This window comes from Drosophila subobscura, chromosome O, assembly GCF_008121235.1.
Source record: "Drosophila subobscura isolate 14011-0131.10 chromosome O, UCBerk_Dsub_1.0, whole genome shotgun sequence".
Taxonomy (NCBI): Eukaryota; Metazoa; Arthropoda; class Insecta; order Diptera; family Drosophilidae; genus Drosophila; species Drosophila subobscura.
Window position 1 is genome coordinate 5758713 of NC_048533.1, and position 27265 is coordinate 5785977.

At 45.1% G+C, this 27265-nt stretch overlaps 4 protein-coding genes across 4 annotated transcripts; 2 read left to right on the forward strand and 2 right to left on the reverse strand.

Moving 5' to 3' along the window:
- Positions 1-330: 330 nt before the first annotated feature.
- LOC117899494 (phenoloxidase-activating factor 2) lies at positions 331-1944 on the forward strand. Its single transcript, XM_034809543.1, has 4 exons — positions 331-644; positions 702-901; positions 960-1216; positions 1269-1944. Exons 1-4 carry the CDS (start codon positions 497-499, stop codon positions 1855-1857), a joined length of 1194 nt encoding a protein of 397 aa, XP_034665434.1. The 5' UTR covers positions 331-496; the 3' UTR covers positions 1858-1944.
- LOC117899493 lies at positions 1875-18009 on the reverse strand. Its single transcript, XM_034809542.1, has 5 exons — positions 18003-18009; positions 2955-3457; positions 2610-2885; positions 2355-2540; positions 1875-2289 (listed from the first exon to the last, which is right to left on the reverse strand). The coding sequence occupies exons 2-5, from the start codon at positions 3444-3446 to the stop codon at positions 1933-1935; spliced, it is 1311 nt and encodes a 436-aa protein (XP_034665433.1). The 5' UTR covers positions 3447-3457; positions 18003-18009; the 3' UTR covers positions 1875-1932.
- LOC117899489 lies at positions 5708-25455 on the forward strand. Its single transcript, XM_034809537.1, has 5 exons — positions 5708-6090; positions 18095-20005; positions 20065-20304; positions 23788-23925; positions 23982-25455. Exons 2-5 carry the CDS (start codon positions 18637-18639, stop codon positions 24260-24262), a joined length of 2028 nt encoding a protein of 675 aa, XP_034665428.1. The 5' UTR covers positions 5708-6090; positions 18095-18636; the 3' UTR covers positions 24263-25455.
- Positions 20387-26921, reverse strand: LOC117899492 (protein NASP homolog). The gene is made up of 5 exons (XM_034809541.1): positions 26766-26921; positions 22148-22516; positions 21413-22074; positions 21067-21347; positions 20387-21009 (listed from the first exon to the last, which is right to left on the reverse strand). Exons 2-5 carry the CDS (start codon positions 22477-22479, stop codon positions 20677-20679), a joined length of 1608 nt encoding a protein of 535 aa, XP_034665432.1. The 5' UTR covers positions 22480-22516; positions 26766-26921; the 3' UTR covers positions 20387-20676.
- Between the last annotated feature and the right edge of the window lie 344 nt (positions 26922-27265).

Below are 27265 nucleotides of genomic sequence, written 5' to 3' on the forward strand. Positions count from 1 at the left end.
ACGGCGATTCAAAAGTTAATTCGTTTAATATTTCACACACATACGAGTACGATTATTTCTCAATGGAGTTCTCGTATGAAGTTTTTCACTGGTGTTGGCTCTCATTGGGTTTTTGTCCAAGTGAGGCATATCGACTTGAACATGGGCTTTGTATTTATTAATCATTTTACTCAGTTTTCCCCCTGCGGTTACTCGAACTCCACACTTGTAATTATGGTTGGAAATTTCATTACTATGTAAACATATTTCTAGAGTAATTTTGTATTCGTTTTTTGTTGTTGTTGCCATCTGCCAACAATTTACGCCCTAATTTGCTTTTTATGATTGCTTTTTGTGGCTCTCTGTGCAGTTTGTTGGAAAATCCCTGAGCTGAGGAGGCCATTCGTCAGGCAATTTATTGTGGGGGCGAACAGAACCACAACCAGTATGAAACCCCAGACCCTATATAGTTAGGCGCAGTATTGGTGACTCGTTTTAGTTGTCTTTGGTCAGGGCTATGACAAAGTTTAGTTGCCTGTTGCTGCTGCCTTTGCTGCTGCAGTTGCTCCACCTCGAAGGCGGTCATGGCTGGAGTTTTGGGCCAGTGCAGGAGGTGGAAAATGAGCCACAGCCTAGCGATGTGGCCAGTTCGGCGAATCATACCAGTAAGTTCAGCTCAGAATCACTGAGATTCCCTTGCGATGAGCCTCTCCTCTCTTAAGTACTCACCAGACAGTTGATTGTGGGCACCCTGGTGCCTCCACAATTGCCCGGTCCCTGGCCAAGTCCTGCCATTGTGTCGCCAGGCGGAACCAGCTACTGCCAGTGTGTGCCGCCCGGATCCTGTGCGAATCCACTGCCCACCGTACCGAGCGATGGCAGCGGACAGCTGGACATACGCATCGTCAACACGGGAGCTTTTGTAAGTGAGTCCTTCATGGCTAAACCCTTATCTAATCTTCAGTATCCTCTCCGTACAGCCATCGATCCCAAGCACATCTGCTACCCTGACCTGCAGCTATGGACAGGTGGCCTGCTGCCAGGCGGGTAGCTATCAGTGTGGTCGCCGTTTCCCGCCTCCACTGGGCTCCTCCCAGGCCGGAGCGGGACAGGCGAGCTTCGGGGCATACCCTTGGCAGGCGGCGCTGCTGACAACCGCCGATGTGTATCTGGGTGGAGGGGCTTTGATCACGGCCCAGCATGTCCTGACGGCTGCTCACAAGGTCTACAATTTAGCGTGAGTTCAAAGGAATTTTCTCATTTCCGAATGTCCTTTCATTCAGGTTCAGTTTGACATCGTTTAAGGTGCGCCTGGGGGAGTGGGATGCGAGCAGCACAAGTGAACCGATACCAGCCCAGGATGTGTTCGTGTCCAATGTGTATGTGAATCCCGCGTTCAATCCCAACAATCTGCAGAACGATGTGGCCATCCTGAAGCTCGTCCAGCCCGTCTCCCTCACCAGCAAGTCCACCGTGGGCACCATCTGCCTGCCAACCACGAATTTTGTGGGCCAACGCTGCTGGGTGGCCGGCTGGGGCAAGAATGACTTTGGTCCGACGGGTGCCTACCAGGCCATACAGCGGCAGGTGGATGTCCCACTGATACCCAATGCCAATTGCCAGGCTGCGCTGCAGGCCACTCGATTGGGTGCATCCTTTGCCCTCAGTCCCACATCCTTCATTTGCGCTGGCGGCGAAGCTGGCAAGGATGCCTGCACAGGAGACGGTGGCTCTCCGCTTGTGTGCACCAGCAACGGGCTGTGGTATGTCGTGGGACTGGTGGCCTGGGGCATTGGCTGTGCCCAGGCCGGTGTGCCCGGAGTCTACGTGAACGTGGGCACCTATCTGCCGTGGATACAAACGACTCTGACCCTCTAGACGATCCTCTACCCATTAGTTGTTGAACATTATTATAATATAGATAGATATTCGAAAGAACATAAAATTTGAGCATCAATAGCGCAATCCTAGGAGCTCATAGAGCGGCACTTCAATCGCCGATTCACTGGCGCTGGACTCCTCAAAGTCCCCGCTCTTGAGCAGATAGTCGGGACGTGGAAGTTTGGGATTGGCCAGATAAAAGTCAATGAGCGCCGTGGTGCTGCGCAGATGGGTGATGCCCTTGAAGATCTTCTCGCGGGTCAACAGTTCCTCCGGATAAACGGTCTTGATGGCTACGTCATTTGATCGTTTCACCCATGGGCGTTCCATGAGCGGCACTGTGCGCCCAAAGGCGCTGATGATGGGTGCCTTGTTCACACGTGAGGCCTGATCGTTGATGTGCTTCTCATACTTTAGCTCGATGGCCATCTGGCAAAGGCAATAACGATCATTAGCAAGAGATGCTTTAGGTATAATGATTTCCGCATACTTACATTTGGTTTATTCCACTTGTCGGCCACGGTCTGGGCAATGGCATTCACCTCTTTGGGATCGGTTTTAACGGAGGCCATCAGTGTGCGATCTCCCTTGATGGAGAACAGATTCTTGACCTTCTCGGGCGTGAGGCTGCTCTCCTTGGTGCCAAAAGAGTTCAACCATTCCACAAAACGTTCTGCAGACTGTAAAAGCAGGAAATATACCAAGATTAGATGGAGTTCCGAGCCGTTAAGCGTCCAAAGTGCACTTGCCGCATCCATGAGATCCTCCGCCTGCTCGTCAAGGGTGTAGATGGAGTGACTCTGGCCGGGATGCTCCACGCGGGACTGCCAGCACACACGCTTGTCGCTGGGAGTGCACAGGAATTTGGCATACCAGCTGGACTTGTCCACAGTCCGATAGCTGTGGCCCACGGGCTGATCCACCCGCAGATCGAACTTCACAAACTCATGATCCATGCGCACAATGTCCGAGTGTTCGCTCTCATTGAATTGCTCTTCGACCACCTTCCGTTTCAGATTGATGAGCTGTTCAAAAATAGTACAATAGAAGAAACTTAAGGAGGATAATTACGACTCTACCATTCAGTGACTTACAACGGGAGCCTCCTCCTCCTCACTGTCGGGGGTGCTGGCACTCAAATAGTCTTCCGGTCGCTCCTCCCGCATATCATCCCGTATGTAAATATCATCATCCGACTTGGAAAATTCATAGTCCTGAATGCGCTTCACCCGTTCGCGCAGTCGGGGAGGCAGCACCAGCGAGTAATCCACCACTGGAATCCGCGGACGGGTGCGGCATGAGGCTGCCTGCACCACCTCATCGATCACCTCGTTCCAGTAGGCCTTACCCTCAAGCCCTTTGCGCTCTTTGAGCTTGGAAAAGTCGGTCATTCCACTGCTGGTCGATTGCTCTACCTGCAACAGCTTGGGCTTCACCTCGGTGTGTTTCTGGTACGCGGCCAGATCCTTAGTGACGGACTCCATGCGCGCGGAGCGCAACATGCGATTAATTATGGGCCGATTGGCCCGCGCCACAATCGTGCGACGGACCGTCGATGCATAAGTGTGCTGCTTATTCAAGGACATGGTGAGGCTGTCTGCCTTTTTAATTGGTTAAAACTACTGCGAAAATATCACTAAATTTGTGTTTAAATTTGTTTGTTCAATACGAGTTTCTATACGGAATAAGTTCTATGCTATGACAACCCCACAGCTTGTTGGGGAGTGTAGCTCAAACAAAACAGGGCAAAATGGGCGTCAAAGTTTCTACGGAAACGACAGCAGCTGTGGGAAAAATGTCATGTAGTTAATCTACACGGTATCTACATTTTGGAAACATAACTACATGAAAATACTTGTTATATACAGGGTTTCCACATGTCTACAAGAAATATACTTAATATATACATGCTATCTACATGAATTTACTTTTTATTTACATAATTGCGCATACGACTCTTTGGTGCTGCGGTATGCCAAAAAAGTAGCAAATTACATTTAAATTATATTCCCTAAAAGTGGAAAATGCTCTTGGGGCTCCGATTCAGCTTAAATTACCCTGATGGCCTTGCATTGCCTTTCTAGGGTTAAGCTATAATCCAGAGTCATTAGAGAAATAATTGCTCTTACGACCCATTGGTGCTCTGCCAGCCAGAGTGGATTTTTCAACAGCAGCAACAGCAGGAAAAAAAAGAAGACAAAGGTACACTCTTGCACAGATACGAACTTACACAGATACGCGTATACACCCATACATAGAGCAAGGGTAAGTTAAATTTATACGCACAGGCACCAACAGGTTGCCCCGCAGCAGCTGTAAAAACAACAACAGCAGCAGCAGCGAGACATGTGTTTGCCTTCAATGCACAAACACAAACACAAAACACAGACAAGCACAAAGCCAGGATAGGGCCAGGGCAGGGCAATAGAGGGAGACCGACAGACAGACACCTTTTGGCCATTTGCTGTGCGCTTAACCGTTACGTCTCGCCCGTAAACAACAGGAGAGGAAGGCAACCATCAGGCAGCGAAACATTTGATACCCTAAGATGGGTTCCAAGATATTCACTGATAGAAAATATGCGTATTAAATATAGTTAGCCTGTGATGAAACTCGAGCTGAAGCTTCTACTTTATACTCCATTCTCTGCTTTACATTTTATGTTTTTACATAATCGTAGCACCCCTCTGCAAAGGGTATCAATGTAAACCTTCGCGCCTCCATCCATTCATCCATCGAGCCGCTCGGCGACCCCGCTCATTTGCAATCCATTCCCCAGGAGGACTGCCACCCCTATCCACTGTTTGATGGCGTGAAATCTGTATGCAAATTTAATGATTCTTGGGCCAATTGTGGAAAATTTAATAAAAACCAAAATAAATAAAATATGGTGGGTGTGTAAATTTGATCATTTTTGGGGGCAAACACTAACCCCTTAACCCCCACCCCTTATCGCCACCCGCTAATGCCAAACGGAAGCCGGAAATGTGTCTTGTCGCACAGCCAGGGAAAAAACTAAAAAAAAACTGAAAAAGAAAAATGCAAGCGGCAAATGGCAGGAAGCCAAAAAGAGGCATTTGGGGGGATGAGGAGTCACTCAAAACTGGGCACCAAAAACTCACTCAAGTGCCAGCCGAGTCCTTCAGAGCCGAAGCAGCACCCAGCCGAGTGTGCCGACTGAGTCCTTAGTGGAGTTTTGTTTCAGTTCGCTTTCAGTCCGTCCTCGGCATTCGTGTGCAACAGACGTGTTTGTGGCGCTTGGAAACCAGAGAGTTCTGAATCAAGTAATACCAACAACAATCGCTGGTGGTAGCAACAACCAAACGACGGCACACGACAGACGCTGATGAGTCGTCCTCCCAAATGCTAGATAGTGTTAGTGTTAGTGTTGTTGCCGCTTGATATTAGCCAAGTCAAAAGCCAAAGGCCCCAATGCCAATTGCAATATCGACTGAACTGACAGTCGGGGCTTACAGTTACAGTTGCCGTGGTGCCACTCGAGTGCGAAAGTGAACTGCAGGGACCAGTGTTGTGTAATCTGTGGGCACAGTGGATTATTCGATCAGCAGAGTTGCTTTGATTCGTGCCTATCGGCGTAGTGTCTTTGTTTGTGCGTGTCCATCCATGTGTCTCTGTGTGACATACATTTTGTGGCTATTGTTTGTACTTTGGGCCCTCCGCCTAATGGCCTTGATGTCGTCGCCGTCGTCGTCGTCGTGTCTGACTGCCGCCACGCCTAGACAGAGGCTTGAATGCCTTCTTCACATTAAATTGATTTCTTTTTGTTGAATTCTAGGAAATGTGTCCATGAAATCTAAATCAAAATTAAATGGAAAGCAGAAATACTCAATGAACAGCTACAAAAGGAAACCCTCTATAAAGTGCTAGAAGCAAGCATAATCCCACGGAATTGCTAGCATACTTTTTGGGGTTTACGTCATGTTTGTCTACATTTAGCGGAAAAGAAAAGAAAGGGGAGAAAGCGACAGAGAGAGCGAGCGAGTGGAGAGAGAGAGAGAGAAAGTTTGTTGTTGCCACACACCATGTCCCATTGTGCGCCTGTGTCTCTGTCTCCATCTCTGTATTTGTGTCCAAGCAATCGCTGTGCATGTGCCCCAATCATACCAAAATCCAGTACCAAAAAATATCATCAATACCGTTCGAGCATCGTGCATTGTCCATTGCATTTGTTTAACTAATTGGCTGAAGGTGTTTTGTGCCGTGTTTTACGTAAGTGTTGTTGAGCCTTCAGTCTATCTACTATAATCCCCCAACTAATTTGATGAATAACCATAAGATATTTATTGTAAGTGCTTGCATTGTCTGTGTGCTGCCAACTATACTACATACCCGTATACTTTCATTCATTTACCATTCATTTAAACCACATTCAATCCAATGCAATTTGTGACACTTTCAGCTTTAATGGCATGCCTTTTGAATGCGAAATGCAATTTAATTTATTTGCTTTTCTTTAGCCAGCACCCGTTCAACCATTTATGTCTATAAATATTTAAGCAATTTCCGCACACATTTATGATGATCTCCATTTTGATTTAACATTCGCCCGCTTCCTGTTAATCCTCTCGTCCAATCTCGTCCTGCCAATGGAAATCACATTAGCGACTCAGCTCTCGAGGACTCTATAAATAAATGAGAGTTATGTGAGTTACGTGACTAGGGGACAGACTGACGATGACATTTTCATGCGCTGGTATCTATGCGCGGAAGGGGGGATTACTCATACGTCGCATTATATGAAAATATAATTTGCTTTCTTGTTATGGCATGTCGTCGTCCCGCTCTGTTTTCTCTGCTTCAGGACATGGACATGGCCAGCGTGCGTGTGGGCAAGAGATATGGGTACGTAGTCCCCACTTCCCCTCTCTATTACTGTGTCATAAGGACCGCAATCAGCTAAGCAAACGCGTCAGATGCATGCATTTCCAGACAGGAACAACGGCAGACTCCTAATAGAACAAGTGAACAAATGGGGAAGCACGAAACCGAAGTGGGAAATACCCTAAAATAGCTACTACAAGCCACTCTGTGATAAGGCTCAATATACTGAGTTTCCTTACTCTTTTAAGTCTGTAACCTTGAAAAAATCTTCAGATTTAGTTGCCTCCATTGGTAATCTGAGTATCCCTCTCTAAAGTGTATCCCAAATGCCAATGGGTTAAGAGGGTAAAAGGGGTTTCTGCCCAGCTTGCAACGCTGACAAGCGCGTTAATTTGCATAGTTCATGCCACGGTTCCTAAGCTCCGTTGACACATGAGCTGCATTTGAGTGAGCTGTTCCAAAACGAAGACGAAGCATTCATTAAAGAGTAGATATTTATGGGAGGAAACACATTTTGCAGCTAAACAACCATTTAATGTTGAGCACACATCAACTTTTCTGTAAGCCTTTTGCTTGTCAGATTTATGTTCCCTCTTGTAAATGATAACTTTGATTCGGAATCTGAACATTTCCCCATTTGTGTAGGACGGCATCCGACATCCGTTGATGCCGGCGGCAACATGCTATTCAGCATGGAGCATGACATTCCAAACAGGTGCAATGACTACAATGCAATTCACCCGCAAAAGGTTGGCAGGCATCGGGGATATATGTAGATATATATGTATGAATGTTTGTAGGAGGTACAAGAGCAATGTCAATCTGGCGTGGCTGTCACATCGGCATCATCCTCCATGCCCTGCTCCCACACCACCTGCCTGAACATCTCGTAGTTCTGCCATTTATTCCCGGCGGAGCAAAAAGTTTTTTATGTGAAAAGATGAAAAGCTGCTAGGAGCACTGGAGCTGTTTTGGACCAGGAAAGACCTGGGAGTCGTCATGATCTTTGGGATTTTACTCTGTGATAAGTGGAAAATGTTGTAGCAGGAATTTAAAAGAGGAAAAATATCTAAATAACTGGCTTACAATGGGAGGAAACCGAAATCTGTTTGCTGTAGCACTTGTAGGGGTCTGTGATTCGTGATTGTTCTCTCGGATGCATCCTTCCTTTTGGCCCTGCAGCACCTCTACACGAATGCATCACATCCTCTGTACGCCTCTTCGATTACGGGGTATGAAAATCGAACCGTTTGACATGTGACCAACATGTCAGGAGACAGGAGGAGAATTTTGCTGTCTATTTGTACGAATAGGAGGAGGCGAGTGTGTGTGTGTTTGTGTGTTTGGGTGACAGCAGTCTTGAATGCATGCCAAACAGGTAGGAAGAGTCATCTTAGACATCTAGCAATCGGCAGCCATCGCCAAGAATTGTACAAATGCTTGCTTCCGCATCAAGCGCTGGTGCATTGTGTGAGTCAGGGATTCTAAAGGGAGTCTTATACGACAGAATACAATATATGTATATACTCGAATGTATTAAAAGCATGTATAGAAATGGAGCTGGGGGGCGTGCATTGTGGCGCCACCATAGCATCAGAGTGAACAGCATTCGTTGACGGTCTTTGCCTCCTTTACGGCCATTGTCTGGCTGAAGCTCGGCTGGCCTTGTGCTTCATTTTGTTCACACAATATCTTATGGTTAACAATGTTGTGTGTCTCCGCCATTGTTGCAACTTTTTCATTGTCAGTTGTTGACTTTGTTTTTGTGGCAAGTGGTTGCCTAATAAATACTGCACAATGTACCCCAAACCACGCTTAAATAGAACCACATATAACATGCAATATGTGGGGGTATATATACATACATGTAAATTGATGTATAGATTGCCTAAATATAGACACAGTATTTAGGCGTAATCATAAATAATCATTTCATGTTGGCAGCATTTGATTTATTGCAAAAAGTTGTTATATGACACGAAAAAAACAACAGCAACATAGAGCCACACAAACATGAGCCTGTAATTGTTGTCGGCTTTTGGTTCTGCCCATGGTTCTGGTTCAGGCCATGGCCAAGTCCTCTGCTTGTTATTCTCTCTCTTTATTTGGTGGATTTTTGTTTTGTACATGTTCTAAAAATGTTATATACAACATGTACTTACATAAGTACACATATATTGTATTTTGGCAAGACATGCGACATTTGTAGCCTTAATTTGAAAGCACTCGCCGAGGATAAGGGAAGAGCAGAAGCAGCCCGTGTAGCCAGTACAGGCGAGCGGCTAAAACAGCAATAACAATGTCTGAACTTGGCCAACTTTTCATTATGCAAAGTGAGAGCCAAGTGGCATTAACAATTCCGGCAAGAGCACCAGCAACAGCCAAAGATAAAGATACAAATATGCGTATATATTTGCGTTCATATACATAAGTAGTGTATATGTACATACATACTGATATCAATTTGCCATATCAAATTATGGGCCAACACGACAGGGACTGGCCTCGTGGGTGTGGTCTCATTAAGGGGCCAAAGACTTCTTCAAAAACATGGAATTATGAAAGAAAAGGCGACCGCACAAAACGTAGAAGCCTGTAATGCCCTAAAACAATGAGGAACAGGTCGTTAAAAATATTTACAAATAAGTTGAAGAAAAGGAAAGAAAGGAAGAAACCTTTAAACTCTTTGTGGTTTTAAATTTAAAATATATTCCTTAAATTACGAAACTTTATTATTTTTAGCTCATGAAAATGTTTTACAAACATTATTATAGCCTTCCAAAGAGCATACAAATCTTTGGCTTCATTTAAGAAAAACAATCACTGACTTCTCTGCAGAAAACTTTACCTTTTTGCCCACTCCTTTGGCTTACCTGGAGTTTCGTTGTTTATATTATTGTTGAAATTCGAGTACTCGTATCTCATTTAGCCGATTTTTCACCCAAAGACGAAAAGAAAACTTTTGCTGCCCTCATTGTATTTTTCGGTATTTTTGTTGTGTGTCTTTTCTGGTTGAAAGGAAAACTTTCTGGGGGTTGGGTAGGGACACGCTCAATTGAAATTCGCATTTGGAAAATTGGCAAAACAAGTGCTGGAATTCAATATAATTGTAAAGACACAGTACCAATATATATATCCATCTATATATAAAGGAAAATAAAGCCAAAGAGGGTAAACTTTCCACATGGCTTGAAAAATGAGCGCAAACAGAGCAGCGTCTGACCTGCGTTGCGTGGGGGCTATAATGGCCGGGTCCAAGGGCCCCCATGGACTTTTGCCTTGATAAATGGCCTGATTTGACTTTCGACTCGTAAACACACAGATATATACATACATACACTATATACGGTAAACAAACTGAAGGATAAGCAAACAAAGAAGGACTGAAAGTATGGCTTAAATGCTACAAGTGCTCGGCTCGGGCAATTGATTGTAAAATACGAGACCCGGCATCGAATTGATTGTCTACCGTTTTGTATTTGAAGCACAGAGCATATTGAATTACCCAGACAAATATATAGAAAGCATTAAATGCTTTACGAACAGCATGATAAATAAAACGTTGGCCATTTCCAGACGCCCTCTTGTCCGTGCGACTAAATAATTTCGCTCAATTGCCCTACGTCCTCTGATGGTCTTAAATATTTAATTAAAATTCAGTTGACTTGTGTGCCAGGGGCAGATTATGGTCGTTTATCTCAAAGCTAAATTATTTCATTTGAAGTTTAATGTTTATTAATTGCTGGGAATGATAAATACCTCAAGGAATGCCAAGGTCTAATGTTCTATAAAATTAAATGGTTCTCTTAATGTTCTTCAACAGACAAACTTTTCCACTTTCCACTCAATTGGAACCCAAACACTCAATTGGGCTCCGAAAAAATGCCACAAAATTCAGATAGAAAGTGGAAAACTAATAGAAAACCAAATATAAACCAGAAGAATGATACCCATGGAGTTTAATTAACCTTTTTTATCGTGATGGCTGCCAAAACCACAGCTCTTGACTATTAAATAATTAAAGCTTGACGTCAATGCAGGTCCTCACAAACACACACAATCCTATAATCTATATCTATAAGTGTAGCTTTATATGGGCTATATATAGACCCCTGGGACATGCAAACATTTCGCTTGATTTGAAACGCCGGCAAATGGAAAACGAGAACCCAACGGAAAGCGCAAAATACTTTTAGTCGGGGAGTGACAAACGCATCAGGAAGATGACGGCGCAACCCACATCCTTCTTTTGCAGCCCATTTGCAATTTTGTTAAGAATTTTTTGCAATTTTCGAAATGCATTCGAGTGCACACGCAAATGTCACGGGTGGGGCTCTGGCTGTCGGGACATGACTTCTGCAGTGAAGTTATGAACGTCGTTGCCTCAACAAGTGAAGAAATTATGCAAAGTTATTCAAGTCCGCAGAGCGTTTTAATTGCTGTCTGGCCAGCAAAACGTTACAACTTTCAATTTTAACTTTAATTTGTGGCATGAGGCATGCCACTTGCCTCAGACAGAAGCCGAAGTCGACAGAAATCGATACCAGAATGATGCATGAAGGGGGAAAATGCGCAGAAAATTGTGTGTGGAAATGCATGAAATATAAACATATTTTTATGGCACTTTTGCACCTATTGATAAGCTGAGTTTGTGCGAGTTATTGGATTGGTATAAAGATAAACAAATGGTAGAAAAATCATGGATAATTGTAGGTGTATGGAGATATATAGAAATGTTTATGGTTTTCTCAGATTCTCAGAATTATTTTACGCCAACTTTTAACGGACGTTCCTCCGTAAGCAAACAACACGACGGCGTATACTTAATATTTGGAGGTCGAAAGAGCTTAAGTTTGTGGAGCCGCAGCTGCTGCCAAAAAGAACTAAAACTCTGCTGAAAGCTTAGCCTTGACCAAATAAAATCCTGAAAATAGGATACACCATAATCCGAATTATGAAAGCTGTTTGAGTGTGCCAAAATAAAACGACAACAGACCAAAATCTACGTAAATGGGTTTTATGTCGGGGCAATCTCATAAATAAATCGACTTCAATTGTCGCATGAGCAAAAACTAGTAGAGGGAATTGTTAAATTTTGTGTGAAGAGAACATTTTGAATACGAAATGAATTGCTGTAAAGTGACTCATAGATACACCATCTACTCCTCCCACAGATACACCATCCACAAACACAGACACACCAACTACACATACACAGAACCGCAGATACACAAACACTTTTACGCCGGGATCATGGAAGGGAAAATATGAATATTAATGTCTGCTGTGCACTCGTTCAATAAACATGGCTAAGCCATTCATATTCATGTTAAGACACTTACACGCACACATTCCGACACAGACACATTTACATATGGCTGTGTAAGAGGCAAAGAGAAACGGAAAGTGATGGAGCGAAGGAGAGGGAAGGCAGAATGTACTTCCCATCAAATGCAATTAGAATATCGAAGGGGACCCACTGTCGTATGAGCAACATTTAAGCTGTGATTCAGGTATATAATGAAGGAAATGGGTTGCAAGCGGAAGATATTGATGTACAGGATAAATATTGTAAAATCAGTGTACCAGTGTCAGTAGCCAATTTCCCTTTCCTTTGTTTCTCCACAGCAAAATCAATATAAACCATAAATCCAATAAACTACGCCACACTTTCCTCCCAATCTTCACAGCCCTCCAGCTGCCTTACAGCCATGAAACGCAGTGTATTTATGTGCTAAGCTAAACAAACACCATGCCAAAACCTGCTTTAAAAGCAAAGTGGCTAATCATATAGGAAGGAAAGCACAGAGGGGTTACTGAGTTCATGGAAAATGCCAAGTGGCTAAACCAAACACTTGAGTGTTTTTGTGGGGGCGTGTACCGCCGAGTGTGGGCGTTCACAGGACAATTCATATTTCATTGGGATTAAGGTCCTAAGTCAACTGAGAAATTGCTTTAGACGCGCCATCGATTTCTTTCGGAAACGGAAAATTCAAAGCCGAAGAAAAACAAACTTTCTGCTGCATCATTCTCGCTGACTTGAAATATTTATATTCAATTTGACAGTTTTCGTGTGGCATGGCCTTGGACGGGGCAGCTGCTCAAAGCATTGCTGTGTGTGCAACATCCACCAGCTCCACTTCATTGCACGAGACACGAACATGCCCCGGGGGCAGGCTCAGACCCGCACCTACTCATGCTCTCTTCCACATCCACCTACACATCCTAGTGGTCCTCCCCACAGTGTGGGTGCTGACATGATGCCAGCCTGCCTTGGCATGTCCTGACGATTGCCTCATAAATTTTTTTTTTTTAGATTGACCCGAATAGCAGAAACCTTTGACATCATCGCTGGCTTAGAGTTTTCCTCCTCCTCTGACACTCTGGGAAAACTTAAGCAAGGAAGGAAAAACTATACAGAGAGTGAGTGAGCGACCTGCCTTGACCTGCCTTTCATGTTGCCTTGAACTTCCGCCCCGAGGGGCACCGGTCTAATGAGCTTTGGATTGTCGCCCCACTGATAGAGGATGCTGTGGGCGAAACACGAAACACTTGAGCTGGCTAAACCTCTAAACGGAGAGCAAAGGAACGGCTTCCGGTCTCAATTCAATTTATGCATTTGCTGCCCATAAAAATCCGCGCGTTAAGCAAAAGTTTTTGGCACAAACTTTACGACTTTGGCCTTGAGGATGAGGATGAGGTGGCCCCAGACAGAGAGTGAAAAATCGCTGGCAAAATGTAATCCAGCAGGCGCCCCAAAAGATATATAAATAACCATGCCGCTGCCTGCTGCCATGCCACCGGGTAAAAAGTGAAATGGAGAAATGTCGACTGGAGGCGCGCCCTTGAATGCAGTTACTTTTTGGCCAGAGAGTCAGTGCGAGGATTGCGTATACGTCATGTTGGTGCGGGAATAGAGCAACAGAGCTACAGTGTTACAGCACAGCAGCAGGCGAGAGTGAAAGTGGTTCTAAAGAGCTTTGGCTCTGGGCAATTGGCCAAATCACAGACCCAGATCCCCCACTACAGAACTGGGCCAATGGGAAATGCCACAGAAACTAATCCCAGCAATCCTATTGCACATTGCGAGTGCGAGTATATGTGTGTCCAGTGTCTGGCATACTCGTAATGCAGATTGCAATTAAAGAGGGATTATATTCATGGCACACCCCACCCTTCTTATGGGTTTTACATTTCATATTAATGCGAGTCAGTGCCACACACAGATAGCGAGTGGTGGGCGTTGCAGACGACTCTGTTGCATGTTGGCATTTTTACAAAATTAACTGCTTTTATCTAGTTTTATTTTTTATTTTTATTTGGCAAACGAACGGTACAACACGTCTGTGTGTGTGACAACCCATTAATTTAGTGGAAATGTTTTCTATGTCATTGGAGCCAGAAAAACACACACACAAGCACAAGGCTGAGAGGGAAAAACCGGTAGCTGGTAAATGCCTGTGACTAAATTACGCCTCGGTTGGCATGTGTCTAAGTATGTGTGTGTGTGTGTGTGTGTGTCTGTGGTATAGCCATGAATTAATGACCAAGCCAAAGGATATGAAGATATTTAAGTGATAGTTTGTTCCCTATAATTATATAAGTGGTTTTTGGGTACAAGTGAAATTTATTCGCTGGCCTTTAAAGGTAATTTATCTGTGTTGGAATATTGATTCTGAATAGCATAAATGAGCACGAGTAAGAGAGGTATCAATAGTTCCCAATTATAAAGTATTTCTACACCATACACCACCCTATTTGAAGTATAATATTAAACCCTAAGAACTTAACCCATTTTGACTTCAAAACTTTACCCCAAAGGAAAATCTTGTGTTAATTCAATTTCACATATTTTGGCAGTCTCAGTCTGTTCACACCTCCTTCCCCATGGTGTGATTTATGTGCATAATTACACAGAAATTGCATAAGATTAGTTTTAATTAGTTGGGGCAACTTTCTGTGCCAGCAGCAGCAGTGGCAGCCAGAAATACTAAATAAATAACTTGGGCTGCAGTCGAGCCAAAAGCCAAAAAAAACTTCAACTTGTATGCGGCACCCGCACCCACATCCGCAGTGGCAAGCTCGCAAGTACCCGCATCGGCATTAGGCAGTGCCTGAGGAGCATCCATCCTCGGAAGTGCATAGGGAAGAAACATTTTCTGAGGTGCAGGAACCTCTGGAGCCTGCAGGGGTATTACAGCAGAAAGTTTTGGCGTGCGCCGCCCAAACGCAGGCGGCGATTTCTTACTTGCGGTTGCGGTTGGGCGTGAGCCGCGGTGGCTCCCGGTCTCTCTCTTTCTCTCTGAGCTACTGCTCCTGTTCCTCTTCTGACCAAATGTTCTCTCATTATTTTTCATTTGCATTGCGTCATTTGTACAAAAAGAGGAAGGCAGTTACAGGAGCAGGAGCAGCAGGAGGACCAGTACCAGTACCAGTAGCTGTAGCAGAACCCACTGTCTGCTTGGACTCTTAATTTATGGCTGACCCCCTTTTTTTGGGGTTCTCCATTCGTTGTAGTTCGTTCCTCTTATTGCTGTTGCTGTTGCTGTCGCTGTTCGTTGATTGTCAAGGCGACCGCATGGCCGCGTTGCCGGGGAAACAACTAAAACAAATACAACAAAAGGCACAGCAGGGCACATTTCCTCTGCCACTGCCACATGTGTAAGGAGAATATGTATGTTAAGTGTTCTTTTTAATTGCCTGCATAAAAAATAAAGACATTAGCCATAAGGCGACTCCCATAACAATTGTTGCTCGGGGGAGAAATCCACCCCTGAAGTTGCAGAAGCAAAAGGTGTACCCATGAATGTTTAAGGTTAATGTCCGCATGGAAGAGAGCTCTAGTAGAACCCCTTGGTTCGTGCGCTTCATGCTTTAAAGAAGAAAAGAAAGAAAGGACTAAAGAGAGTAGAGAAACTGTAGGCCCGTGACAGATTCTTTAGTGAAGTGTAGGAGTTTTCAGTGAACTAAAAATAAACCCTAGATCCCGTTCTATTCAGCGAACTTTCTTCTAGGGCAAATATTTTCTAAAGTTTTCCAAGACCTCCTTCTGCTTTGTCTTCCGGTTTGCTTCTTCGTCTTTTGCTCGTTGGAAGTGTAAACACTGCCACAAGCATTCTCCACAATTCTCCACAGTTCTCCACATTCTGCAACCTGCTCTTGTGGCAAGCACAGCCGCACACACCAAGTCACAAGGGACCCACCCCATACAATCCCACCCTCCCTCCTTCAATCCACTTTGCTTTCTCGCTTTAAGTACCCCATGCATGGGGTGGAGGGGCTGCTGCTGCTGCTGCACTTTTCGCCAACTTTTGTGCAAAACTCTCACGTACACAGCGTTGAAGCTGCAGCTGCAGCCTGCCTGTGTGTGTGTGAGTGTGTGTGTGTTCGTGGAACGTGTCGGCTGCCAATTGCATTGCGTAAGTGTGTGACATTGAGGCTGCAGGCACCCCAGGGAGGAGAGCGTTGGGGTCGTTGCTGGCTGCCACTCTCTGCCGCTCTGAAAGGAAGTGCTGAACCGACTGCCAAGTGGCCAACTCTCTGCCATAATCAAATTATTCCCATGCCCCGTGCCAAAGCCGAATTCTGTGTGTGTTGGCCACAGGCTGGCTGACAGGCTTCAGGTGGCTTATCATGCGTGTTAATTAATTTGAGCTGCTGCAGCTGCTACTTACTCTGACCTCTGGCCTCTGAGCCACTGACCAAACCAGAACTGAGGCAACCCATTCGGTCTGCCCCAACACGTGTGCCACTTGATCAATTATGCAAACGAGTGGAGTGGCGGATTATTTCTTCTTCCGTTTCCATTAAGAATTGAACAAACCAAACGAACCGTGAAAATGTGCCACAAAAAGATGCTTGTACCACGCGCACGTGCCAGGTGCTGATCCTGGGGCGTCTTCTGGATGATGTGCGAATGCTTTTTTTATGGCATTCATTTGAGTAGCAATTGGCTGCAACTTTTAAAGCGATTTCGTGGGCGATTTCGAGGGGAGCTGTCGTGGCTGATATATTTGAATAAAGCCATGGGAGTACTTTCCACCATAATCCAAGGATTCATTTAGCGATTTCCGACTGTTGTAATTTACTGCTTAAGCTAGAATTCCAATAAAATTCAATTAGAATGTGGCCATAAATTATCTATTCCAAAGAGAATTAAAATATTTAATTAAAAGTTCAGCATTCCCCTATTTACATTTTTTATACATAACTTTAAAATCGCAAATATTCCTCTGAAATAACACAAATGCACCAACATGCAAATATATCATCAAATTCCGGCATCTAATTAAAGTGTTTTAAACCGCTTAAATGTGTTTTTGCCTTCTAAACGAAAATACCACTACCACCAGCAAAAGTTGGCCTAATTTGAATGCAAGTGTTTCATTAAAATGAAAATTAAAACTCATTCTGCCGTGCTCTCGTGGCAGCCACAAAGCAAAGTCGAAAGCAAAACCACTTGCTGCAATCCCAGCTGCCGGACCACAAAAAGCAAACACGAAACCAGTACCAGAGAAGCGGAGACCAAGACCAAATGATATGCAGACTGAGGGCAAGCCTGGTTGGGGAGAACCAGGTGTACATGCGGTGGATCTGGAGCCCGCATAAACATCCGCATTTGACTAGAGAGTTCCGTTTCGGGGCCTAATAGTACACCTGGTGCGCCTCCTAATGTGGCGCCGTGGCGCACACACACAGCAAATTCAATTTGTTCGTGGCGAAAATGGGAGAAGAGTGGCAGCCAGGCTAGAGGAAGCCAACCTCTAACCACCGGACTAAAGGCCAGAAGCCTGGCCAGCGGATATCCGCTGAGCTGGGAGCTGGGGCCAGAGCCTCATGCAATATGCAACAGCCTTCATTCCGCTTCCCAGTCGTTAGACTCGGATCCGGGTCGCGTACAATTGAATTTTTGGGCAATTTCATACTCAGTGCCAATTCAAATTTTTGGGCCGAATATTTGGCTGCCCCTGGAGTTGGAAAACTATGAAATTAGATTAAATTCCAGTTGGGGGTGAGGTGTCATAGCTCGTAACGAATTTTGAATGCAAATTGTGGAATTTTGGGAGTACATTAGGAAGGAAACTGGTGCTCTATTTATGCTCTATTTTATAATGGATATTTTTAGCATATGCACGATAGATGCTTTTGCATTTTAACTAATAATCTCATCCCACTCTATCTCACACTCGTAGCTAAATCAATTTATCCCTCTACTGCATACTGTCTCATCTCTAGCACACACACTCTTAATCTCTCTCTGCGTAGCTGAGCCATTTCTAACTACTAGTAACTATCGTAACTGTCTGTCGTCTTTGTCCTCCTGCTAACTCTCTTTCAAAACTCATGTTGTACATTTGTTTTCTTCTACTTCTTTTTTTTTTTTTAAATATAGCTTTCAAGCTAAAAGTAGTCAAAGAAAGAGCAACAAAATCAAAATCAATAAACATAAAACTGTAAATTGGTCAAATACTCGCAAACAAAAAGTAAAGGCAAAAAAGTCGTGTTGTGTTGCCGCAACAACAAACAAAACAACAACAACTACAAACAACAAGCAAAAACTACAACAAAAATAGTACAAGAAAAAGATAGAAACAACAACAGCAACAACAAACATCTACTACAAGAACAAACGCCGCTAAGTAGATACAAATCATAGAAATTTCTTTTGTCGAGGCACCGCGCAAAGTTCCATTTTGCATAGTAGACTTTTAGGCGCCGCACACTTACAGCTAAACGAATTCAACAAAACACGAAACAGACAGACAGACAACCATCCATCCGACAAGTTCAGCAAACATTCCAAGCAAAAACCAAAAGCAATCCACCATCGCCACCAAAGCCACAGCCACAGCCACAGGCACCATCGCCGACACCACGAACCACAATATGAGCCTCAATAAGATCAAGAAGCGAGACTCGAGCGACTTATGACTGATGCGGTCAAAGGGCCATGGCCATGCCACTGTCAATCTGGGCGCTGGCATTGGCAGCGGCAGTCGGTACAAGGTTACGTGTGTACCAGAAGTGAGCATCACATCGCCCACCAGTGGTGGCCTCCTCCATGAGGCACCATTGCCGCTGCCGAGTCCCATCTCGATCGCACAACAGCCACAGCCACAGCCACAGGCGGCACCACAGAGCAATGCGAAACACTTTGCGCTGCTGCAGCGCAGTCGCTCACAGCCACAGCCACAGTCATCGTCTAACAGCATTTTCTCCACGCCTTCAGGCATAGGCCCTGCTGTGGGCGGCGCCACTCTGGTCGAGGAGGAGGATTTCAGCTTGGCAGCGGCTAGTGTCAGCAGTGTGGCCGCGAAGAACGTGCTCCAGCGACAGTTGGCCACCACCAGCATCGTTCATCATCAGCAGCAACAGCAGCAGCAGGAGGATTTGGATTTCGATTTGGAGAGCGATCGGGAACGCGAACCGCTACAGAAGTTGCCGCTAACTTTGGAGGCATCGTGTGAGCCACCCAACGAGCTAACCCCTCTGGTGGAGGAGGAGCCCAGCGCCAGTGCCGCTGCCGCCCAAGCCACAGGAGCATCCACGAGCAATCGTTATAGCCGCAACTCAAAGACCACACGCTCCTGGCCCGTCATCTATCGCAATCCGCACCACTGCGACTACGAGGCTTTGTACATCCAGCAGCAGCAGCATCCCCAGGGATCGCAGAGCTTCAAGCAGAACTGCTACTCGAATCAGTTCAAGCAATCGATCGTCTACTCCAGCAGCAATGAGGAGGATCTGCCCGGCGGCGAGCAGCAGTTAACGGAGCCGAGGCAGACCACCTGCTACTATTTTGCACCCAGTCGCCACAACAGCATTTATGAGCATCCCTCGTCCGTGGTCGGTGGCTCCTTGCAGTTCGACGCGGGAAATTCGAGCGCTAACGCAGCCACATCCGCCGTTGCAGCGGCGGCCGTCGAGAGTCTGAGGCGCAGCAACAGCATCCTGTTGAGGCAGAACAGCTGCGCCAAGGTAATCCAACGTCGTGGTAGCAACGGCAGTGGTTCCCCCACATCTCTGGCCTCACACATGGACGGCCTGGGCATGGGCAGTGCGGCGGGAGGCAGTGCCTGCTGCTCCAGCTGCTGCATGGGTCCACCGCCGGTGCTGTTTCTCTTTGTCACCCTCCTGATGACCACCAGTGCGACCGCCATGCTGTGTGCCGCCATCATGACAGATCACTGGGAGCACGTCACATGGGATCGGAATAGTCTGGATCGTTATACGAATCGTTCGGGTCTGCATCTGGAGTGGCTGCTGGAGGATCAGGTGGCCATGCTCAAGCCAGATAAAAGAGGTACGTACCCAAGTCCATCTCTATCAACTATTGTAAGTATCCGTCTGGCTATCCTCCAGCCGATCATCGCTTTCGTCGCGACTCTGTATTCCTGGTGCCCATGCATGGTGGCATATGGACTCTGTGCATCGATCTGCCCATCCAGCAGCTGCAGGAGCTGCGACGCAATCCGAAATTCCCACGAGGAGCCCCGCCATGCGTCAACTATCTGGCGGGCTCCATGGAGAATGCACGCGGCGAGGAGCAGCGCAACGATTGGCAGCACAGTGAGTCACAGGTCACTCTGCAGCCGCATCTGAGTACGTATCTGGTGGTGGGGGACCAATCGCCAATCCATCCTGAATCCATGTCCAATCTCTCTATTCCTCTCCGTTCCTTTTGTTTAATACAAAACATTTGTTTATTTTTACGCACTTCTTACGCACTAAATTGTGATTGTAACCTTACAGAGACTTATAGAGAATTTTGGTAGAAAAAACAGCAAACATAGAGCATAAATAGGATCATTGTAGGGAGGGGCAAAGAGCATGGGGACAGTTGTGTTTGTGTTTTATAAAATGCAAGTGTGTGTGATAAAAGGTGTTCTTTCATGGGTTTGGTTGTGGGGGTTTAAGTAGCTGATGTATGGGGGGTGATTGAGTGTGTGCCACTGGAATGTGCCGCTGATTTTTCTACAAGGCGGGACGCTTGGCCGGCGAGCAGAGGGCCTCGGCCTCAGAGCCAGGCTCCTCGGGCTTCTTGCGCTTAATCAAATGCGTTATGTCGGTGGGCTTGGCGGTGGAACTGCTGCTAATGGTCGACGAGGACGATGTGGCAGCAACAGCACCAGAAGTAACAGCAGCAGCACTGGACGATGAGGACGATGATGGAGAGCTGGCTGCCCCATTGGTGGATGAAGAGGCAGCAGCATCGTTGTTGCCGCCGCCTCCGCCTCCACTGCTGCTACTGCCACTGCCCATTGGCTTGATGTAGCTATCCAAAGCAGCACGCACCTCGGCGATGGTCTGCAAATTGGTTTTAAATTAATAATAACACGGGGAAAGGCATACGATTTCCCTTACCTGTGCCTGCATCTCTTCAATTTCCTGTATTTTAGCCAGTATCTCCTGCTTGGTCTCCTCCAAGTCCAACATATTGTTTTTCTCGCGCTCACTCAGCGGCTCCTCCTTGCCCTTGATCTCTGTTATTTCCTCTTCAATCAGGGCACTGGAGAGACGCAGCGAGGCGGCTCCCTCCTTGTTCTGCTGTGCCATCAAAAATGTCAGCCCAATCTTGTAGTGCAGCTCGGCGAGTGCGCGGCGATTCTTGGTTGGGAGGTCGCTCAGAATTAAGAGTGCTTTCTCTGGAAAATGCAATGGAAATACGACGAGTTAGTATATAAATAATCTCTGCTCAAGGATTACTCACCGTAATCTTCACGTGCCGCCTCAAGGATTCCATTCTCAAATTCAATGTTTGCCAATTCCGTTTGAACCTCCGCCAAGTACGGGAGTCCATTGAGGCCCTGGCGCAAAAAGATTTTGGCAGCTGCCTCTAAGATCTCCCAGGCCAGCTGCAGGCTGCCACTGACGCCCTCTTCGGTCTCCTCCTCATCCTCTACGCCAGCTACAGCTGCTGCTCCATTACTGGGACTGGCTGCAGCCTCGCCATTCGAGGTGCTGGGACGCTCATCATCATTGACCGAGGCACCGCCATTGCTGCTGCTAACTTCTTCGACGCCAGTGGATGACTTCTTGGCATTCTTCTCATCTGTTGAGGCATCTACAGTGGAATCGGCTTCATCGGTTGCCTCCTTGATGTTGTCCAACGCTTTGCCATTTGTGCTGCTAGCGCCATTGGCTTCCTTCTTGGATGGGGCGGCTTCCTCCTTCGACTCTCCAGCTTCCTTGGCCTCTCCGGCTTCCTTCTTGGCCTCTCCAGCTTCTTTCTTGGACTCTGCAGCTTCATCTGCCTCGTCCCCAGCTTCTTCGTCATCGTCCATATCCTCATCGTCGTCATCGGCTGCCTCATCGGGCACATCAATCACTTTGTTCTCATCCAGAGCCATGGCAATCAGCGCCTTGGCATATCTACAGGGAAAGGACAAAGCATACAAGGATTAATAAAGCTACAACCGTTCTCCATCGTCTGTCGCCCACTCACAGCAGCAGGGGCTGGCCTAATTCATCGGCCAGCTCTCCGTACACCTCCTCGTACAGCTGGCACACCTGGCTCAATTCATCGGCGGCCTCGTCGTAGCTCTTGACCAGAAAGTTACGCGATCCCTGGCTAAACAGCTCCTTTCCCTTGAGTATCTTTTCGGCGCGCTCTTGTTCTACTTTGCCGTTTCCCTCGGAGGCACCATCTGTGGCCACGGGCACAGCATTGTCGGGTGTGGTGTCTGCATCGACGGCGGCTACTTTCTTGATTGTTGTCGGTGATGTGGTGGCATCGGCAGCGGCCGTTGTGACAATTGCTTCAGCTTCAGCAGACATAATTCAATATTGAATGCAGCAGAGAGTAGAGATAAATCTGGGGAATAGAGATTGACGATAGGATTAGCTGGCTTTGTTTTCCTTGATTTATCCCAAGAGTGTTATTTTAATTTTGTAGTCCCCTCCTTCAACCCCTTAAACCCTAAACAACATTTGTAGGTTGTGTGCCCTAGACGTCACTTTCGATGTATGTAGAAGACCACCAGTAAATGTTTGTTCACTCTTTTAAAACATACAATTTTTAATGGCATTCTCACATTACTCCCACGCTTCCGCTTTCGCTTTGCTTTCTAGAACCTTTCCACCATTCATTCTGGCTTAAAATGTTGGCTCCAAGCTGTCGCACATTTCACAAGTCATTACCACAAATCCCATTTCCCATAGAGCAGGGCAGAGCAGATAAAAATGAAAACCAAAGACAACTGCAAATACCCAGAGGAGGAGCATAACCGAATGTGTCCTGTGTCCTTGTATTGGCACCATCTACTATATAAAGTAATTGCCACAAAAGTTAACTGAGTTTGCCTTCGGTTTCCTATATTGCCATATCGACTCCCTGGCGCTCTCCCGTCCATCCCACACCATATGAAAAATGTCCGTGTCGATAGTTGCATGCCTTGTGGCAGCAAACGGTGAACCAGTGGAACAGCAAGTGGCAAAGTGGCAATGGGTGGCACTGGGAGAGAGGTGCAGAAAGTGGCGGCCCCGGAGGTAGAGGTGTAGCAAGTGTTTGGGGAAATATAGGTCAGCAAGTGGTGTGGTTCATCTACCTTTTTGCCTCCCATTCCTACCCTGCATGCGTTCTAAAAATCGCATTTGCCACTTTTCCCAGCCTTTTTATGGTTCCGTGGGAACTGCCACCACCACACATATGAGATTTAATTGCTGTTAGTGTCGGAAAAAGTGCCTTCTATTGGTTAATTGGTTTTAAAGGTTTGTGTGGGTGTGTACAAGACAGGAGGTTCATTTTATTTATGGCCACAAATTAATTTAAGGTCTATAAAAAATCATTTTAAGCCACAATTGAAAAACGATTTAGAGAAAAACAAGAGTTGAGGTGGCAAGCATTTGGGGTTAATAGTAACAATTAAGGCTAAAGCAGAGCCAGATTATTTTCCATTCACTTGAGTAAGAAAATCCTTTTTAGGACATCATTCATCATCCTAGATCTCTGCGTTTGCCTTTGCCAATCAATCATTTGCACTTATACTTTCACTTAAACCATAATCTACAGAGTTAAGCAGCTTCTTAATATATCTAATCCATGGAAGGAATGGTTAATCTAAGTGAAACATATCCATCTTATAGGAATGCAAAATCTCTCCATATCCTGCTCATTGGTGTGCCTCATTATTTTGGGCAGTGCCGCTTTGGTTGGAGCCTTTGGCGTCTGCCAGCGTCAGATTAGTGCAATCCTCATCACAGGTGTGATGTATCTCCTGGCAGGTGAGTCCTTGGAGATGTCTTATCCACTCAAACGTTGATAAATCTTAAACTTTCAGCTCTCTTCGCGCTTTTCACGCTGATGATCATCCACTTTAAGCGACAGCAGGGACGCCCTATGCTGGACAGCGACTATGATGGCACTGTGGATGGCATTGTGGCACGCCCCGGCGGAGTGGCCATCATGGCCAAGCCTCTGCTGGGCGCACGGATATTCCTAACGTCCTGGAGCCTTGACTTGGGCTGGGGCGGCGTTGTACTGTGCGCCATCACATCGGTGCTGTGGATTTTGCTGTCAAAGATCATGCGGTATAACCCATTTTCGGCCTTAATGATTTAGCTAAACGCCCTGCCGCTCGGCGGCTATGGATATGCCGGCAGCAGCTATGGCAGCTACGGCAGCACCAATAGCACCAGCAGCGGTGGCAGCTCCAGTTTTCTGCTGGCAGCCGTCACCTCGTCGCAGCGGCAAAAGGAGCATCGTGGGGGCAAGGGTAAATACATTCTGTAGAGTGTGTGCCCTGCCCCCGGCTTCAACCTAACCTATTTGTTTCCATCTTTTGGTGTAATTTATTATCAAACTTATTTGTAATCGTTCTTCGATGAGTGCTCTTAATCCTTAATCTTACATTAATGTACCAAGCAAACAAAAACTCAATTGCCTTGTTCTTATACACAACTTACTCTATAAAATATTATTGTGAACAATTATTGTACTTTAACCAAAATGTAAATTCAATTTACACTCTCCCTTTACAACTTAGCCCACTTACCCTTTTTGTATTCTACACGATTCTACACGACACCAGAACTAAAACTACAACTAATTCTAATCTATAACTAACTTTAAAAGCATATGTAAACTGTGAGACATTTATTTACACGACAACAAAAAACAGAGGCTTTTGCTTTAAAGTGCTTTCTAGTAAAAAGTTTCGCTTGCAATAGCGTTAATCAAATCGAAAGTAGCGAATTATCTGTTCTGTGTGTGGCATTTGATTAAAATATTCCCAATTGATTGGAAGAAAAACTTAAATTTAGCATTAATCTAATGGAGGAACAAGCAGTTGAAAGATAGGAAAACTGCTTGGAAAGTACACCCTGTATAAAACTGCTTTCACTGCTTACAACTGTTGCTGCAGCTAGCAGGAGAAGCAACTAGTGCCGAATTCGCTTGTAACAATTTGAAACTGCTTTAATACTAACTAAACGGCTTCAATATTTCCCCGCCTTTCCGACAGTTGGAAGGATTTTAAGAAAGTGTCACAACAGAATGAACCATCCGAATTGTAGAACTAAACGGCTATTTAGAGCTCCTACTTGGAGTACAGTTGTACACAAAAAGTAGGGTACGTTTTGAAGCAACAAATGTATTGAGAACAGCTAGTGCTTTAGAAAAAAGATGGTTTACAAAACTTAATGTATAGAAACAAAACATCATAAACCAAAACAAGAGATGCTACAAGTATAAACATGGAAAACAACAAGCGTATTTTTATGCAAACGCTTTGCCTTAAAACAAAAAAATAACACAAAGAATGTAAGAAAATTATTTAAATACAAGAAAAATACTTTCTTTTAAAAAGTTTACAGGAAATGTGTGAAATGTTTTGGAAGGGTTTTCCTAGAGAATGGGGACGACTGCATTCTATAAATAGCTGATCGACACATCATTTATGACATTTTATGTGGTATGCACATATTCACATTTTTGGTAAAACATTTTATTGCAAATTTCAGTTGGCAGGCGGCAGGTTCATTAACATTTGCAAAAAAAAGCTGCTGTGGAAACAAATTAAACAAACATGCAAATGAACTCGCACGAAAAATACAAAAAAGTGTAAGAAATACCAGCAGGAAGGGTAGGTTTGCAAGCGAATCTTTGAATGCCCTAAAAGATCCACCGTTTCTATGGAAGGTATACTTTTTGTGTCTTTTTGTGAAATGAACACTATCAATTCTATAAAGAATATCCTTACTTTTTGTATACTTTGAAATTTCCTTTTATGTTTATGGAAGAGCCTGGAAGGGTATACAAAAATCGGCACTTTGATGAGAAAGAAAGAGAGAGGGGCGAGAGCGAGCGAGATCAATAGCTAACTCGTGTGCAAATGCAGCTGCAAAGTCAGAGGAACAGAGAATCCAGAGCCAGGGGCGGCAAATTGAAAACAATGCGAGAAAAAACCAAATGAGGAGAAAAGAAAACGCCATGTGTGTGTTTTGTTTGCGCGCGCTCTCAAAACAATTACAAAATTCGCACACAACTACAGAAAACAGCAACAATTTGAGATTACAAAACAACGCAAAAAAGTTCATTCACCTGTGTGTGCGCTGTGTCTGTATGTGTGTGCCGTTTCACGCGGCGTTTATGCGTTCGCTGGCAATAGCGATCGGTGGTGTCCGTTGTAAGAACTCTGATAAAATATTTGCACAAATGGAAAAGAAGGCCCCTAAATGATCATTATATTATCTTATATTACATCCAAACCCAAAGTCGCATAAACGTAAACCACTATCTGCACAAACGCCAGTGTGTGTGTGTGTAATTGCCCGCCATTCGCCCGCGCCAACAAACGCACTAATACCGGCAAAAAAAAGCAACGCAATTGCCCATTAAATGAAAGCAAATGCCGACAGCACGTTTCACATATTTATAGCGAAACAGAAATTGCGACAATTAATTAATGTTTAGCACATACAACATATTACCCGCAACAACAAAAAAGCAAGAGCCAGGCCAAAATGAAATTCGCAAATTCGCTTGTCGCTGAGCCAGTATATGTGCGAGTCAATATGCGTGTGTGCATCGGCATTTAGCAACCGAAATTGGAGGAAAAACTTACCAATTCTTGGATTATTTCCAATGTGTATACGCAGAACGTATTCTCTCAGTTGATGGTCTTCAAAATTGTACACAGAAAACACTTTAATAGCACGAAAGTTTGAAAAATTTCAACAAATTCACGGATCGAGCAACGCACAATCAGTGTGACCGCAGATTTATCGAGAAAGTATACCGTCTGTTCGTTAGAAAGATACAGAAATATACCTAATATATACCATAAATATACCTAGAGCTTAACCCTCTTAGCCCCGCTTATTAAACATATTTAATTCACTTAACGTTCTGCCCCCACCCGCTAGGTGGCGCCGGATTATTTATGATTGTAGAATGTAGAAAGCGTGTAGAAGTGGCTCATAAAATTCCTGATCGTTTTTCATAAAAATCAACAGAGATTTTCTACAGTTTAACCTAATTTTGCAAGCCATCGAACAAAACTGCTAGTCATAAAATCTTGTGGAGAATTGATTAATGAATCGGATCAAATTATAGTTTTAACGC